This window comes from Falco rusticolus, chromosome 1, assembly GCF_015220075.1.
Source record: "Falco rusticolus isolate bFalRus1 chromosome 1, bFalRus1.pri, whole genome shotgun sequence".
Lineage (NCBI taxonomy): Eukaryota > Metazoa > Chordata > Aves > Falconiformes > Falconidae > Falco > Falco rusticolus.
Genome location: NC_051187.1, coordinates 114,194,944 through 114,214,251, shown reverse-complemented (window position 1 = coordinate 114,214,251; position 19,308 = coordinate 114,194,944). Strand labels below are relative to the sequence as shown.

Below are 19,308 nucleotides of genomic sequence, written 5' to 3'. Positions count from 1 at the left end.
AATAAGGATGGTAATATTGATTTATTTGCTTAAAATTATAACCCTCCTAAATTATAGAGAACATGTAGACTCATAAATCAGTTCCCCCTTTTTCCCCTTAATTATATTGAACCACAAAGTGTGATGATTCAATTTGCTTGTTTTAAAAGCATAACCAAGCTATAGGAAAAAAGGCAGGTATATGTAATTCTACACTCTTGATACTGACTTGTTTACTGAAGTGAAAATAGGACTAAAGATGAAAGCAGTAAAAAAGTCTTCTGCTACCAAAATATCAATGAGAACACCTCAACTCTCAAAATGCATCTTTGCAGGGTTTCAGAAACAACTTCCTTTCAGAAGTCATAACTTAATTCTGTATCCACTCTAAATGTAATATGAGCAAAATCCTTTCACAAAAGCCCAATGCAAAATTCCCATTTTCTTCAGTGGCTGGTATTTCTCCCTGGGGATAGAAAGCATCACCAATAACAACATTGGCTTTGTGAAGATAATAATTGAAGGCTCATTACACAAACATGAATCCTACCTTAGGAGAAAGGATATGATATATAGAAGTACTGGTTTTATGTTTGTGTTTAGTCTGACTTTTTGAAAAACATGTTATTGTGGCTGTCAGTCCAAATTCCGATCGTGTGGAACCCTCAAGTTGAATTGTCTTTGAGGATTGATGCCTGACCTCGCAACAGAAACAATGGGATGCTGTTAACTTAGCTTTTGTTAGCTTTTTTTCTGTTATTAGAACTATCAGTCTAATAAAAAAGAATAGACTAGAAGCAAGTCCATTTGTCTCCAGGACTAGGCATTTTAATCATTCAGAGGGCCAACTGATAATGAAGACTGAAATTTTCTCTTCTGTAAAGCTTATTTGGTATACCACCAAGAAGGAAGAATATTACAGCAACAGGAGAGAAGGAGGATCTTTATCCTACCTACAGAAACCAGGCCTAGGAAGTCACACAACTTTTGTGTCTAAACTTAAGATGGAAAACTGTTTGCACCTATTAAAATAATCTATCATGAAGCCCTTCCAACCCTTATCTTAATCAATCAGGTTACTGCTGAAGAATTAAAATACAATCTGGATTACCCATGTGTAGAATTTGGGTGAGAAAAAGCAGAAAACCTTGAAGAAAAAGGGCAGCTTCTGCAGTAGCTATGACACCCTTGGTAAGCTGGAGGGATGAGTGGCACTATCTCAGAGCAGGTGCCTGGATAAACAGCTTCAGCTTAGAAGAGCTAGTGGCTGTGTCTGAACCTCTATACTGCCCACATATCTGAGAAAAAAAGAAAATGGACCCAGTACAGACTTGTGACTGGAATGTGATTATGTCCAGCTAGGGCAACAGCATATGCCTTGGTATGGGCTAGAACTAGTGTGTAATCTTTGAGTAAATGCCAGATGCTCCTACTGAAGGGGTTATCCATTTTGAATGGAGGATACATGTCTCAGAGAGAAAAGAAAAAAAAAAGGGGGGAAAAAAATAGTTCTACTCCCCAGATAAGTCTATTTGGTTTGTGTTTTAATTAAATCACCCATATGAAGGAAATAGACTTAGTAAGTATGACAGTAAAGGACTCCGTTCACATGATTTGTGCATAGCAGCAATCATTCTCTACCTGGATGTGATCGTTCTGAGCTGATGTCAAGTGGTACCAGAACATTTATCTGTGATGGAGTGCTTTCATGAGGTTGAGAAGAAAAGTTGGTTTAGTCTAATTCAAAGAGCATACACTACTGAACCAAAATGCCACCAAATCACTGCATTGCTACACTTCACACCCTCAAAACTACAACTTTCAGTGTGTGAAAGAACACTGGGAAATGCCGATCTTTAGGCATGATAAACAAACATCAGTACCATCTGAAAGAGTCCCCTTGTAATTTTTTGTGTTTTATTTTTTAAAATATTTTTTTTTATAATCTCAGAGATAATCCCTGGTAACTTAAAAATCTATAACCAACTGCACAATGAAAACAACCCATTTCTGATCACGTAAAGAAAAGACTATTAAGCTGTGACAGAGAGCTGTCTATAAAGTCCAGGAATGGTACTGAAGTTGGGTGGGGAAAAGAAAAAAAGAATTTGGAGTACTGAAATCTAGAGGACTTGTTTGACATCAATTTACAAAAAATCTTAAAGGTCCTATGCTTCTACTTCAACAAGAAACAGTTATACAGCAGTAAATTTTATCACCATGTGGTTTCTCTCTTTAATGGCTAGAGTCAGTGCAGAGATAAGAGCTGATCCTAGCATGAGATGCATAATGCAGCTACTACATTCTCCAATGAGAAGGAAAAATCAGTACATCATTTTTAACATTTAATGATCTCTCAGGAAAACAGGGTGGAGAAGTCCAGTGTTCTTAAGAGAGTAAATAATAAATCATCATCTCTTCCAAAACAAATGGTGTAAATTTAAATATTTAAATGTATATGATTTCACTAAAACCAGACTGGTTAAGAATATCTCTTTCTTTTACTTTATTTGCCTTATTCTCTTAATATTTGTCATCATCATGTATGAAGACAGACAAACACTTGCAGTCCTGTCAGAAGGCTTCTAAAAATTACCCCCATGCAGCTGTGGGTCATAGATCCTGCAGCCACTAGCAGTTGGCTGAAATCGCACACTCTTGTTTCATTACAACAAACAGAACAAGTAATTTACATGCATAGAATCACAGAATCATTTAGGCTGGAAAAGACCTTTGAGATCAAGTCCAACCTTTAACCCAGGACTTCCAAGTCCACCACTAAACCATGTCCCTAAGCACCGCACCTACCTGTTTTTTAAAGACCTACAGGGAAGGTGATACCATCACCTCCCTGGGCAACTTGGGCCAATGCTTGACCACCCTCTCAGTGAAGAAATTTTTCCCAATACCCAGTCTAAACCTTCCCTGGCACAACTTTAGACTGTTTCTTCTCATTCTGTTGCTTGTTACTCAGGAGACTGACACCCCCCACCCGCCTACAGCCTCCTGTCAGGCAGTCGCAGAGAGCGATAAGCCCCCCCAGGCTCCTTTTCTCCAGGCTAAACACCCCGGCTCCCTCAGCCGCCCCTCACAGCACTTGTGCCCCAGCCCCTTCCCCAGCCCCGCTGCCCGTCTCTGGACACGCTCCAGCCCCTCCGTGTCCCTCCTGCAGCGAGGGGCCCAAACCTGAACACAGGATTCCAGGGGCGGCCTCACCAGTGCCCCGTGCAGGGGGACGGTCACTGCCCTGGTCCCGCTGGCCACGCTGCTTCTGACACAAGCAAGGATGGTGTTGGCCTACTTGGGCACTGTGCTGGCTCATGTTCAGCTGGCTGTGGACCAGCACCCCCAGGGCCTTTTCCTCCATGCAGCTTTCCAGCCGCTCTTCCCCCAGCCTGTAGCATGCACTTTTGCTTTGGTTTGTAACACAAAGAAAACGCACACGTGGTCAGCCACTACGTCTCAGCTGGGAGATGCTTTACCCAGCTCTTCTTTCAGCTGAAGTGAAAACTTTTTAGATCGCTTCAACATGGCTCTAAGTGACAGTCTGATGGTACCAAACCCCGTGATGCCTCAAAGTTCATCTGCACAATCAAATACACTTTATCAAAGAATTTTATAAAATTAAGTATTAAATACCTTTGCCTATAATAAAAGAACCTGAGTGCCCGAACACAATTTTATTTCACTTGGATGGCTGGGGTCAGCCACCCACATCAGCAGGTCAGCACAATGCTAGTCAATGCCATGCTCTTTGGGTTGATCTGTTTGTGTGCCTAGAATCTCAGTTTCAAGCACTTCCCTAGGAAAACAATTACAAGTGAATACTCTGACTCTGCAAGATAGAAATTTGTAGCTTATTTTTCTGTCTTGCATTTCTACAGCCTTTTAGCTTCATTTGATCGAGCCACACTATGTTACAACCGAAGTAATCTAAAAATTGTGGGGTTCTTAAATATTAATTAGAAAATAACTAGTTTTTCCACTGTCTTCTCCTTTTATGGTTGACTAACAATGTTGTCTGATAGGAGCTGTCTAATCACAGCTCCAACAGGAAAGGGGCTCCCCCACATAAGCCTTAAAGATTTTTTTTCTCTGATACCAATTCTATCCAGTGAATACCTGCCAGTAAGTACAGTACAGCAATCACAGGCAGTAACTCTTCTTTCTGAAGACGGACTACTACATCAATCCAGAATGCCTGCAGCAGCTTAAAGCTCAAGTCTCCTTCAAAGCCAGGACCTCCTAGCATGACAGTTCAGTGTACCGCAGTAATGGCAGCAAGCCAGTAAATGTAGCTGCTGGATTTTTCAAGACTTTTGACTGCTGTGATTTTCAAAAGATGTATTTCTTCTGTTTTATCTACACACCACAATTATTCTTAATTATTCCTGACGTGTTGCCTATCATACTTCGGCCTTCCTGCTATTTATTTCAATCCTTTCTCGGAAGGCCCATAGGATGAGAGTGAATCATCCAGAATAATTAAGTAAATCACTGGTGAAAGCCCCCTTCAGAGAAAACATCTTTTCTAAAAGTTGCTGCTTTTAGCTGAATTTAATTTACAGCCATCTTAAGACTAATGATACTATTAAGGAAGGGATTTCTGCAAAAGTAAAAACATTTGTAGCTTCAGACTAGAATAATAATGAAGATGAAAAACCCATTCCTCCTCTGTAACAATCTTGTTAGCACTCTTACAGCCACAATTAATGAAATATTTCAGTTTATGTCCTGATATTCAGCAGTGCTTATGTGAAATGCACAATGTATTAGTGTAGTGGCTTTGTCCAAGGATTTCTGAGGTTGCGTATGTCCTTTGTAATCTTCAGCAACTAAGAGAGGCATAATTTTTCAGTGACCACTAAGTTTTGGCATCTGAGTGTTTCAGCTTCCATCTTAAGACAATCAAGGCCTAACTCTTAGAAATGCAATTTCATTTGTCATACTGAAATACAAGATCTGGACACCTCAGAATTAAGGTTTCTTCAGTTAGAGGCCGCTTTTGTAAATATTAACCTTGTCACTTCTCTTTGATTCCGTATCTATACATGAAAAATGCAGCAGAAACTCTGCAGAACCCACATTTGATTAATTTGTATTAATAATTGGAACTTTTAGTTTTTCATCAGGAAAGTAACCCAGAGCCAATATTACTACTAGCTTTACTAAACCCTACTACCTCATTACACCTCCATTCACCTCAAGAAAAGCAAAGCTACTGCCCTTTCCATATAATATAATTCAGCAACAGGAAAACCATTACCTGGGTTTTCGTGTGCTACAGATTACAACTACATGCCATGGGCTCCAGGAAACAAAGTTCTTACCGCCTTCCAGTTATAATAGGCAAAAAATCTTCTGATTTGGCTTCAATTACTTTAAACATTACTTTCTGCAAATCTGAAATTCCCACAGCCATGTCTTCTAGCATCCCTGCTTCTTCACCTATATGGAAAGATTACAGAGGCTATTAAGAGAGTAGACAGATCAGTCACTGAATAGGTTATAGTAAAGCAATACAGGGATTATATTTTCCAGTCTGTGCATCTAAAAATCACAGCCCTAAATCCACATTCAAGTAACCTACATAAAAGCAGACTGATTTTTAGAACTGCTGACAATTCTCTGTGCCTAAATGACAACTATGAGTATTAAGCACCTCTGAAAATCAGCCTGCTCTATATGTGCATAGAATAACCTCAGAAAAGCCATTTTTGTCTACTCTGATAGTGTTTTTAAAGACTGTCCTGCTGATGGAGGACAAAGGTTTTGAGAATAACAACAATGAGCATCATGCAAAAGGGAGCCTGACAGCAATCTCCAAGCGAGGATCTGCAATTGCCTGTGCATTAAAGAGCTTCACAAATGCTAAATCCTTCCACTTTGGTCAAAATCTCTAATTTGAGGAAGGATTCCAATACATCTAGTTCAAAGCATTTTGAAACATACAGCAGTTTTCCCCTCCAAATGTCCTTTTTAATACCTGTCAAATAATGGCATCTGTAACAAGCTAGGAATTAAACAGTTTTCAAGCCATCTTCACATGACAAGTACTGGTGTGGTCAGTGCAGAGGCTGATACAGTCAGTAACACTAAGTCTGCTGTTTGGGTTCGCTTTATAAACCTGCTATTTTGGGTCAGGGAATATACCTATATAAATGGAGACAGTTTTTATTAAAACCAAAAGTTCCACTAGCTGTACTGAGGAAGGAGTCTCCTGCATTTAAGACAATGTAGTTCAGCATTCTGCATGGAATCATTAGCAACTACTGTTCTAAGAGGAACGGAGAATAAAATAAATGAGTAATTTTTAATGCAGAATTGACAATGCAGTATCAATGACGTCACATGTGCTATTATTTGGAAGCCAACTAAGGATAGTATTTATTGATTCAATAAGCCAAATTGCTGGAAGCAGAACAGAGGTTAAAATAAGAACCTTCTGAGTAAACTTCTGGTCTGGATGCATAAGGAACGTAATTACCCAAGAACAATACTTACTGTATGTACTAAGTAGTCCTTCATATTGCACAAGCAATCCAACAGTATGAAGCTGTTGTAAAAATCCTTGATCATGTAAACTTGTGTGCAATTTGATTATAAACCCACAGACCAATCCAGCAAGCTATAAAGACAAAGAAAAAATGTGAAATTAACTGAGGTACTGTTATAACATAGTTAAAATGAGGCTTGCTATCATTATACACAACAGAATTTATATTTAGATATTGAGAAAACAGCACAGATATTTCTGTTTAGTGACTACTTGTATAATTTCATATTAATATATTAGTGAAGCATTTTTGGGGTGTAAAAAGCAGTGAAATATTCCCTTATTTTACATTAGATAAGCTTCATTTGTTTCGTGGTGTTGTGTGTTACTTACACTAACATAAGTGAAAGCAGAACCTTTGTTGGCAGGCTATAAACATATAAGGCTGTGAATTATGATGGATTTGAAAGCAGTTCGGTACCTAATGCAACTGAATCTCTTCAGCAGTTGCACCTGAACTCCTTACTTATGTTAGGAAAACCATATAACTTCAGGGAGAAATTAGATCATTTATAGAAAAATCTATCTGGAAAACATGATGTACAGGAGAAGATCAAAAGACCTGCAGTTATTTACCAAGACAAGCCAAGTCTGAGAAAAGACATGCTAATAGTCTTCAAACACATAAAATGCTGGTACAAACTGAAAAAACCCCTTCCAAATGTTCTTCATTTCCAAGGTGACCTTAGCTAGTTTGAACAGAAGCAAGGAAAACTCAAGGCTAGGTGAGAACATCACCTGCAGGTGAGGAAACTGGCATATAATCTGGGAAGACTAAAAATAGCTTTGTGGTTCATACTTTGTGCAAAAAGGAGTTTAGGTAACATTTTCCAGTCCATTGCAGACCTACTTCTCTGACTCAGTGATACCGTTACTGTGGACTTCCATTTACTATAATTTTCCCTATCAAATTACAAAATATTTAAATGGATGTAATGGAAAACACATTAAAAACTTGTGTTAAATTGCAAAAAGAAAAAAAAAAAAAACAAAAAGGAAAACCACAAACACTGGCATGAATAGTATGGTTAATTACAGCAACAGTAGAAGATAAATGACACAAGACAACCTACTGCTTGACTAAAGACGATGTCTCTTCTTAGAGTCAGCATCAAACACTGTGGCAAGCCACAGGCAAGCTCCTGGAGCAGAACAAATGCCATCGATTGCTTCGCCCTGGTCACCACCTCTCCCATGCAGTCCTTCAGGGTAATCACCAGGGGATAAAGCTGTTCATACCAGTCACCTAAAACAAGAGAGAAATCCTTTTCAGAATGGAAAGACAGCTGCAGTGGCTGCATAGAGCACCCTACACTTTACAACAACCTTGCAGCTCTATCCTCACCACAGTGGTACAGCAAATGTCACTGGAGAATATGCTTAGAGGTAGGACTCCAGCTTACCAGCAAGGCTGGGGCTAAATCCTTGGCCTCAAACCAACTATGCCCTGAAACAGTAACTTCTAAACAGTCCTAACTTCTCTGTAAAACTTGCATTAAAGTGTCATAAACAGAGCACACAGCGATACATGTGAAAACTCGTTTAGCACAAGATTAATACAGTCAAGATGAAGATGTCCTGTTCTTTCCTGCACTGAAAACTTGCTGTCTAAACATATGAAACACTACCTGTGGGATAGAGTTAATTTTTGTCTTAGTAGCTGGTGCAGTGATGTCTTTTGGATTTGGTGTGAGAACAACGTTGACAGCACATCTTTGCTGGGTAAAGTTTATACTTAGTCAAGGACTTTTGGAGGGGCACAAGGAATTGGGAGGCAGCACAGCTGACCCAAACTAGTCAAAGGGATATCCCATACCATGGGATGTCATGCTGAGTATGAGAAGAAGAGGGACACACACAGAGACACACAGAGACACACACACACTCTCTCTCTCTCTCTCTCTCTCGGTGGTATGGCGTTTGTCTTCCTAAGTAACCATTACATGTGCTGGAGCCCTGCTTTCCTGGAGACAGCTGAACACCTGCCTGCTGATGCGAAGCGGTGAAGGAATTCCTCAGTTTACTTTCCTTGAGTGAGCGGCTTTTGCTTTACCTATTAAACTGTCTTGATCTCAACCCATGAGTTTTCTCACTTCTACCCTTCTGATCCTCTGACCCATCCCCCACTGCAGGGGAAGCGAGTGAGCAGCTGTGTGATGCTCAGCCGCTGGCCGGTGTCAAACCATAACACTGACATAAAAAAAGGTGTGGAGAGCCTATATTTAAGAAAAAGTGGGTGCCGGAAGGCAAAACAGAAGAACAAACAGATATCTCAAAGGATATTATCTGTTTCATGATTAGGCTGGAAAAACACTAACCTTCAGGTCACACTCCTTTTTCTTTTTAGCTTCTTTCTATATTGTTCTCTTTAAATATTTAGAGATATTGAACTCATTATTTTTTTAGCTACTTCGAGCAGAGAGATTTAGAACTATTTTGTAATATGTTTTGCTGTGTTAAAATATATGCTAGGAATATCAGAAAAAAAAGCTAATGAAATGCTTGAAAAATGGCACTCTAATACATTATAAATAAAAAAAGTGGTAACAAGGAATGGAAGAAAATCAGAAGAGCTTACTCAGACTTGCCCAATTAACCAAGTTGTTCCTGAATTTTTCCAGATTTAAGAAAATCAAACCTGCATTGTAGTTGCATATGGTTTTACCTAAGTTGAGCAAATATTAATAATAAAAAAATCACCCTCCTTCAGAATCTGCATCTCAGTTTTGTTGTTATAGTTTAAAATGAAAGAGAAATCAACACTCCAGAAGAATCTATATAAAACCAGGGAATATAACTGACTTAATACAGTCCATCACCGACTCATATTTCTGTAGATTAGTGTAATTAAGAATCAATGATAATTAAAATCTATTCCATTTAAGTTGTAATTAGGTGGAAGATAGCAGCACATTCTTTCAGGTAACATTCTTAGTCAGGCCAATGAAAGACTCATTAGTATTGAAGAAGTTCTTCAGTCAGGAAAACATAGCTGTCTGTTACAAAGTCAGTTTGGTTATGCTCCAGAAAAATGTGTAAATGAAGAAAACTGTAGCCCGGAAGACTGGAGAGAGCTCTGAAAGCCAGGAGAAAATGGAAAAAAATAAGGCACAGGAGAAGAAACAGGAACAAGGACAAAGCAGTCACAGAGAACAACCTGGGTTTCTTTGCAAATAATGTCTTTGCAGTCAGACAAGGTGTGTTTTAATAGTCATACATATTTAAGTGTGAGTAATACAGACCGAAGAACTGTTCCCTGGAAAACAGCAGTTACGAAGTTAGAGCCATCGTGAACAAAACAGAACATAAGCCACCCCCAATTTCATGTTCCAGCAAAAAGAGGTGATTTTATACATGCCATTGACTAAGAGAGTACTGATACACCGCGTGCCAAGGTCTGGCATACACATTTTAAATACACCACTCTAAAAAACTGAGAGCTTGCAGGGGAGAGCTACTAAGATTTAGAGTTTAATCTCCTTAAGCCTATGAAAAAGGCCAAGCAGCAACTGGAATTTCCCTCTTCATGAGGAGAAAATAATAAGTACTAACAGGGTTGTTTATTCTAGGGAATAAAAGCAGAACAACCAAATGCCAGAGGCTTCTGTGAGACGCAGTCAAATTTAGAAATAAGGTAGAACACAAGGTGTGACATACTGGAAGTCAGACTAGAAAGACCAGACAATTTAAACTCTCCTTTTGCATCTTAAGTTACAGCAATTTATTAAATTAATCAATAAATAAATGTCAAGGCAGGCAACCGCAGCAGAATGAGATCAAAAGATGCAAGGCATACAGAACCAGCGAACAAGGCTGTGTGCGTTAAGAACAGAGTTTGTTGTCTGCTTCTGACTCGAGCAAATAATGAAAAAGGTCATACTTGGCCACTTTAAAGTAGACCTGAAGGCACAGCTAATAGACATCTGTTCCATTTTCATGGGAAAGCAGAGCTGGATACAGACACAGACAAGGATCTTGCAAGTACACTGACAGCCAGGGCAAGGCAGAAAAAGCAGAATTTCTAGAATCAACACACTTTGTGAACCTGCTCTTACAATTTCAGGGTATGGGGATAGGGCTAAAGAGCTTCACTGACACTCTTTTTCATAAAAGAAGGGGTCACATACTGGCCACAAGTCACATAACACTTAGATCTGTTTCTACCAAGCTGCCTCTTTACTGGTCAATCTGCACTGTATATTTCTGCTTCTTTAGGAACATAACTTTGTACTTGTTCTTACTGTACCGCATCCTAATATTTCAGTGCTCCATTTCATCAAGATCCATTCTAATCCCGCTCCCATGGTGCTTAAAGCCTCTCCCAGCTTTAAGCATCTGCAATTTTTATAAGCATCATCCATATTTCATAAGCCAAGTCAGTAATGAAAATATTTAATAATACTGGACCCAGAACAAATCTAAGTCGATTCTACTTCATGCAGCCTTCCAGGTTGGCAGTAAACAACTGATAACTACTTTCTATTATGATATTCCAAATTATTGTGCACATAATTTGTAGTAGTTTCAAGATCGTTTTCTCACAAGGATTTTTGGGGGGACACTACATGTTTGGAATACTAACTAACATAAGTAAGTTTTTACAGTAATAGTTGTATTAAGACAGAATTCAAAGATTTGAAATTCTTATGGCCATTTTTTCATTAAAGGATATTCATGCTAAATATATTAAAAATAAATCCTACTGAGTATTTAATGTCCCAAAGAATCCAGAGCTTTACCTACATATGCATTTTGCTTTGTAGAAAACAATAAAAAATGTAAGTTTGTAGGAAACCTTACTCTAATGACTGAGAAAGGATAAATTATTTTATTATAGAATATAAATAGAATTGTACTCGCTCAAAGGAAAGAAGATAAAGCCACACCCTAAGTCATCCATAACAATCATCTACTACTTGCTCAGCCTGAAAATTCTTGTTCCCAATTAGTAAGGATGTCCAGTCCCCAGAAGGTGGAGCTAGATAGCAAATCTAAGACAGGGATTGACTTGTTTCTTGAGAGCAGAGTATTTATGAATGGACCGGTATAGTCTCACGCTTAACCTTTTATTATAAGGCAAGTTTTGTGTGTGAAGATCAAAATAAGAGGTGTATCACAGACTGAGGTCTCAGTAAAGACAACTCTAGAAAAAAATCTATACAGATGCTCAATCTTTGGTCTGTTAAAATTGCCACGTTACCTATTATGCAGGATATCCTGTTGCAAATACTCCAGCAAGAATATAAATCGTAGTCATTCATCAACAATGCACAAAGCTCCAGATATCCCTCAGAAGCACCTACTTATAGCAAATACTGCAGCTTTTAAGTTGCTCCTTGAAACTGAGAAGCACTGTGAAACTGAAGCTTATGAAACATAAAAAAAGCATTGTATGTTGAAGCTTGCAAGTAAATTCAGTAGAATTTGGAAAATAAAATTGTCTTGTATGCAAGGGCTAAATATGGAATATTAATAAAATTCATAAGGAGATATTATTTGTAAAAGGACCTTTAAAATACTGGTCTAAATTCAGGTTGACATTATCCTGATCAAACTCGCCACAACATTGTTGATATGTGAGGATACTGCTTGGTTACAAGTCAATGCTTACATGTCTAAAAGAGTGGAGAGAGGTGCAAGATGCCCTACAAGTCCCCCTTCATGAGAAACCTGGCAGCCAGCTCAGAATCAGTTGTAAACAAGATGCGGGGGGCCAACCACAGCTCAGGATCTCTACTCCCACAGAGACTGACGACAGCTTTGTAGAATCTTCGTAGAGTCCCTACAACTCCCTTTGTAGAGAAGGGAATAGTACAAATTATTGCTTGTGTGTTTAACACATTCAAGGACTTAGACACATGTTGACACTTGAGGTGTCAAATTGAAGTTAAAATTGCAAGATTTGCATCCTCAGCACAGTGGAAATACTTTGGAAAATACTGAAGAATTAAATGAATGAGTAAACATATCAAAAAAGACATTAGGAGCAAGAAAAGAAGCAACAAGGAGACTACAGCATGTCTGTCAGGTCACTACAATTATAAAGGCAGCCTGTCCTGTTTGGAATATTTAGCATTCAAGCAAGAGTGAAAGCCTACAGATGAAGCAAGGAAACTCAATTAAAAAAATGTGCTAATCAGCTGTTGGAAAGGAAACTAAAACAAGGCATAAAAGCCAAACATATTAACATGGAAAATGGAAGGATGAAATTAAAGGTAGTAGTATCATCACTATGTAGTTAGTATAAGATTAAAACAGGAGTATGTGCAGCAAAGCACTGAGTAAATAACCTCACTTCCATTGTTGACAGAGAGTTGTGGAAGTTCATTTAATGATGGGATTTGCCCTTTGGCTGCTGGAAAAAGCTCTTCAGTCCTATGTTCTCTTCATCAACATGCCTGCACAGGCAAATGACCTGCTTCGCACCTAACTAGTCATTTCTACATGCTAATATTCAAGTTTCAATATGTCAAACTGCATGTTAAATTTGATAAAGTTTGGCACAAAAGCAAGCTCCTGCTCTTTTCAAAGTCAGGCCCATTGAAGTGCTTATTAGAATGTGCTGGTAATCAAACAGAAGCTCTAAAGCTTTGGAATAGCACTCCTATCTCCTTTTGCCCTGGTAACAGAGAAAAATGTCAATTCTGTCACTGCTGTCTGCATCACCTAAAAATCAGTGGAAAGCATTGATAGGTTCAAGTCATCTCAATAAATACATGGTATTAAGTTAAAAAGTAAACATGGAATTAAAAGCAGAAGAAAGCATAATGTCATACTCTTAAAGGAACAGAAGGCCCTGCAGACGGTCAGTGATAAATGTAACAGCAGCTACCCACGACTTAACTTTTCACTGCAGCTAACCACTTATTCCCTTATACCTGAACACACAGGCAATTCATGATACGATCAAAATAATAAAACTCAAACAACGTAAATGAGTTGTCTTGATATCACAAATCTAACATTAGACAAACTCTCTCTTACAAAGAAAAGGCAAGCAAAACAAACCAAGCAACACAAAAGAGCAGTAAACCCCTCAAAACCAGCATGAAATAATTAACCCACAGAGTCTGAATTTATTTACCTAGGATAGGAATATTCTTCTGAATTTGTTTGTTTGTTTTTTAAGAAAAGTTAAAAACAGACTTCATAGAGTTCGTGTATTCAACTGTACACCGTAAAAAGGTCAGCCTTGTACTTCTTCCCCTTGCTACTCAGCTCTAGGAGCTCAGTTTAACTCTGGTATGAGGGCTAAGCTCTTTGAGAAAGAATGAGGTTGTATGCTCATAATTCTGCAGCATTTCTCACAGGAACACCAAAAAACCTGCGTAAGTCTCCCTGGTATTTCTGCAGTTCACGTAACAGCAGTTTACTTTGCGCAGTTTGGGTGTCCAGGAGAACAATTTTGAATTCATCAAGGTTTATTATTCCATTGTAATCATCTGAGATTTTCTACACTGTCATATAGATTAATAGTGAAAATGGAAACCATCTAATCATACATATATAAAGTGTCTCAGCAGCTTTAGTCACAACAAAAACTAAAAAAGAAGGTGATGGCAATAACAGACATAAGCCTGCAGAAATCTAATATACTCCAAACATAGCAGTATTGCATAAACCTCACTCTAGAAGTGTTGTGCAACTAAATAATCTGATATCTTGTTTAAAAAAGTTTGTTGATTCAGTTAAATAGTCTTTCCTTCCCTTACACATTTTTAAGCTTCCATCAATAACTAAACTACTTGGAGAAAGTACTGCTGAAGGGGTTGTTTCACATGCTGAGCTACATATAGCCCAGTTAAGAACCCTATCAAAAAAAGAAGGATAAAACAAAAGTGAAAGGGGGGGAAAAAAAAAAAGTGCAGAAATAGAGTTGATGTGAAGACACACTTAAGAGAATGGGAGAAAAAATGTCAGGAAAAGGAAGGGAAGAGAAAGTTTTTTAGAAGCATTTTGTTTCCTTAAAAGAATAATGCTTGCCACTCAAGCAAACACAGACCAAGGGAGAATTTTTCATCTTCCTGACTAAATGATCACTCACAGTAAAAGCTCTTCTTCTGATAATGCAAACAAAAGCAGAATACAGTTTTATTTCTCATTTATACCAGCATTGCGTTGGGAGGGATGCACTGAAAGGATGTAGTGCCAATCCCTAGGGCACTGAAAAACAGAGCAGTTTAATCTAGACTTATGATGCCCCGTCAGGTATCAGATTCCTCAAGAAAAATTAACCCATATATGCCTATAGCAATGTGGATATGAACAGACGTTCTCCTTCATTCTAGCTAGGAAATATGGCACCAGGTGCTCTTTGCTACCTGTGCTGAAGGTTACCTTTGGCCAATTCATCTGCCCATAAACATAGTTTATGATTCCATCATTTACTTAAGGCAGAATCCAGGCACAACCACACTGCCAACTTAAATTGTTTGAGATAATGTGGTGGATTTTGCATGTAGCAAATTAGGGAGTACTCACACAGAGCCAGCAGAGGAATGGCTGGGTGATAGTTCTGATGTTGTGGTACAAGGAGCAGATGGGAACAACTGCCTCTTTTAGCAGCACAGCTAAAGATGGAGATCTGTCAGGGGCTGTGTAAACATAAGAGCAAACTACTGTGTTTCATTGGCACCTCCAATGCTGCAGGACAGGCTTTCACATTCTGACTCCCACGGAAAATGAAAAGGTAAAATAAGAATTTAATGTTGTTAAGTAGTTCTTCAAGGCAAATTGGCCTAGAGTTACAAGAATACACACACACCCTTTTCAAATCCATCTACTCTTCCTGATTTATCCTGCACAGAAGTCATAATCCTGCAACTGATGAAACCATAGCATGTTACCTTGGTAACTGATAACTCAAATTCAGTCTTAAGAATACACTCAAAGGTCAGACTGCCTGAAAAGTTAGGCTACGGAGGGTATAATTCATGTTGAAAGGTAAGTACAAGAAAAAAGTGCTACTGATATTTCTGATTACAAAGATTCTGTAACAATAAATATAACCATGTTGGGAAAAGAAGAATAAGATCACATGATATCAACACAGATTGCAAATATAAACCTATCTTAGGAATGTCTGAATATATGTTATGGCAACATCTATAGTTACAGGGATATGCTATTGCATCAAATTATTGTCATAACATTTTCTGTCATTTAAAATGAGCATGCATGCATGCATTGACATCTTTTTCATTGTTATATTCTAGAAAAAAAGATTAGTATTAAACCCGTCAGGTTTACTAATATAAGCATACGTTTCATCCCATACTTTACAGCATACTTTTCAATGTTTAGGTCAAAACCCTGGGTATTCCCCATTTTTCTTACAAACAGCAGCACAACTTTCCTTAGGGTCAACTCCAGCACTTGAGGCAGTTTCAGACTCAGAAATCCATCTGTGCCCATACATTTGCAGTGTTAATGAAATACATTATGCTCAAATTATGGTATAATATATAATCGCAAGGTAAGGCAAAATTTTCACGTACATAACGCTTGTGAAATGTATGTAGCATAAAATTATGTAATTTTAGAAATTTCTTTAGGAAAGAGTTATGAACTCACACAGACGAGCTTTAAATATAAAATGGAGTAGAATTAAGGCAGAATTATAACCCTAAACTTAGAATCTCAGCCCCTATGTAAATGTTTCACCATGAGTCCTCGGGGCTTCATGCCAAACTTCAGAGAGGGAGATGCAGAGAAAAACAAACATATAAACCCACACTCTCATAGAGAAGTCAAGCATGAAAAATTCCAGCCCCAAAGACAATAGTTTTGAAAACCATTAGGCAACCAACTTTGGCACACACCTGGATGGTTCTTCAGAAAGTTCCATCTTGTAATCTAGTCCTATAAATAAAACTTATTTTAAAACATCTCCATTTCTACATGACCTTGATAGTCCTATAAGCTGTCAAAGGCACTGCACAACACCCTCATGAAAACATCATTAGGAAAGACGTCTTCGTCAAAAAGCAGAACATGAAAACAAAGTGATCTGCCCCACAAATCTCCTGCAGTGTCCATGTGATGGGGTGTTACCAAACACCCAGCACAACTCAGCAGAAGCACTGATTCTGCTCTCACAGAAGGGCACTTGTACTGGTTCAAGAGAAATAGAGAAGGCCATGAAATGAGGGGAAAAAGAAAAGAATTTATTCCAGTGCCATAACTTCTTGGTATTTTTTTGTCCTTGGCCTGTCAGCTCCAAAAGACAACTCCTCAGCTGAATAAATCACATCTATAATTTTATAACCATTACAATTACTATTATTGCTTAGCAAGAGGTACTTTTCATTCTCTTTGATGACTATTATAGCACACAAAAGGAAGTAACTTCTAAGGTTTTTTGGCTTTGTGAGCTCAAAGCTCTAACCAATATTTCATTTGCCTGTGTAGGGTGTGAGCCTGAATCAAAGCTAAGAGCACACCTTTTTATAACTAAAATGAAAGACTCAAATGGACTGGTTAAACATATTTCACAGCTTAAACAGACCAACAGAGGACATGGTCAGGGGGCTGAAGAGAGTGAAGGAAAAATCTGTAAACATTCATGTCGCTAAGCATGTCAGAAAGCATCCAAAAAGAATTATCCTAAATCATGAGGTTTTTTAAGACTGGGGAGGGAGGTGGAAATCTGAAGTTTTTTTCCATAACTATGGAATACAGATAAACCCCAGTACATGCATAGCTATATATACACACACACAAATGCACTGCAGTAACTTCAGGGAAGTCTGGGTGAAAGTGTACTACTGCTTTAGCTGCAAAACATTTCTAATAGACATACTCGCTTTCTGCTAACAATAGCAGAAAAGCTTGTTAGCACCAGGAGAAGGGAAGGGAGTTAGACACAAGAATAAATATTCAATTCTGTTCTTTTAATCAAATCAGTTCACTTTCCAGAGGTTCTTTCAAGTTGACAACTAAACCTACCCCACTGTTGAGTATTTGTACCTTCTTATCTGAAAAAGGTCAGAAAAATGTAGAAAGCTAACTGTGTTGATACTTAGCACCTGCAAGCCTTCACTAGAGAACGAAGATGGTATCATCTATCTAACATTGCAGGAATACTGGCCTGGTAGACAGAAATTCAGAGAAGCAAACAGATGAGAAATACTGTGGTCTCTGGACTATTCATACAAAACCAAGTCCAACATGTTTGGCACTGAAAGCAAGAATTCCAGGATGGCAGCAAAAATCTCTCATGCTGGTAAAAATATTGACCTTGCAGCTGCATTAAAAATCAGTACTACAACCAAAATCTGTTGCACGAAGCTCATCAGTTTCTACAGTTTCAACTACACAGATGATATACAGATTAAAAAATAGTATTAATTCTTGTTATGTAAGAAAGAAATTAGAAATTAGTTTTAATAACTTTACAGTCCTTGATATTACATCTGAGGGGGGTGGGGAAAGAACATATAAAGGAAAATATAGGATAAAATACACAATTTTTAAAAAAAAAGCCAAAATTATACAAAGCTCCATAAAATAAAGTGGTTGTGGCATTTTTTGTAGGTTTTATGGGTTTTTTGGTTGGTTGTTTTAACTGAAGAGTGGCACAAGGGCTGGTTCTGATTTCCTTGTATTTGGACTGCTGCCATTATCACTAGGGAGCTGTTTCATTTATTGCAACACACTTGCCCATCAGAAAGTCTTCTCAGACTTACGAAGCAGATCTAATCTAAGCTTAGAGAAAGCAACAAGGAATGCAGCCATAGGAAATCAGAAGATTTGGTGATAAGGACCTGCTGTGGACAAAGTCCTACTCACATCATCTCATGGAATCGCTCTGCTTAGCTGTCAGTATTAACACAGACTGACAACTGTATTCAGGGAAGAATGAATTTTAGCAAGTCAGAAGACAAAAATCAGTGTACCACTTCAGAAAAGTGGAAGGGTTTACAGAAGAATGACACTGAAACAGAATGTTCACCTTTTCTTACAAGTTTCCTATGGGGTAAGATACACTCCATTATTTTTTTTCCCTTAAAATGATATATTCTAGTAAAATCTAAAATAAATTAAACTACATCAGCTTTCAAAGAAAAACACTGTGGTTTCAAAAGGTTTTCATTGTAGCACAAAAAACTGAGCACTGCAAGCAGTTTGAGCAGACAATGGAGCTGTAATTTGATAAATAGCCTTCCATCATACAAGGCTACAGCTGTGCAAAACCTTGCTATCAGAACCCTCATCAAAGATGCTATTGATGCTTCTCTGTATTGTTTTTGTGTAACTTTTCAATTTTTAGTCTAGTCAATGATTTAAAAATAATAATAAAAAAAGGATTGCTTACCACCTGCATGTAACACCTTGCAATCTGCTGCTGAAGGGTCATTTTCACCCTCTTTAACGTTGCTGATGTCTTTTTCGAGGAGTCTGTCCACCATGGCAATAACGCAGTTTAAACTCTTTCCCACATTGGCCCAAACCCTGTCCTGAAAAGAGCATCATTATCACTGCACATTACTGAATAAGAAAAAAAAGAGACAATACTAACTCCTTATTAAACACCTTACCATAAAGTGGAGACAGAGGCATGCAAATTACTAGAAATATTAAGCGTCAGCATATTACTATTTTTCTCATTCTTCACCTGCTACCAACATAAGCCTTTTTCATAGAGTTTTTTCTTGCAGTGTAAATGAGTGAACTGAAACCGTTTGGGGTTTTTTAGACACTGGACAACACATATGATTCAAATTCTACATGAAAATGCATGCAAAGTTTCAGATACAATCACAAGAAACTGA

At 38.1% G+C, this 19,308-nt stretch overlaps 1 protein-coding gene across 3 annotated transcripts in view; it reads right to left on the bottom strand.

Annotated features, from left to right (window-relative positions):
- The window catches only part of INPP4B (inositol polyphosphate-4-phosphatase type II B), a 225,206-nt gene that overhangs the window by 49,368 nt on the left and 156,530 nt on the right, over positions 1-19,308 (bottom strand). For all 3 annotated transcript variants that reach the window (XM_037397011.1, XM_037397022.1, XM_037397002.1), the window contains exons 16-19: positions 18,852-18,993; positions 7,609-7,781; positions 6,484-6,607; positions 5,310-5,427 (exon numbers count right to left, since the gene is read on the bottom strand). In XM_037397011.1, coding sequence (XP_037252908.1) covers positions 5,310-5,427; positions 6,484-6,607; positions 7,609-7,781; positions 18,852-18,993 — 557 coding nt within the window. The remainder of the gene's footprint in view (positions 1-5,309; positions 5,428-6,483; positions 6,608-7,608; positions 7,782-18,851; positions 18,994-19,308) is intronic.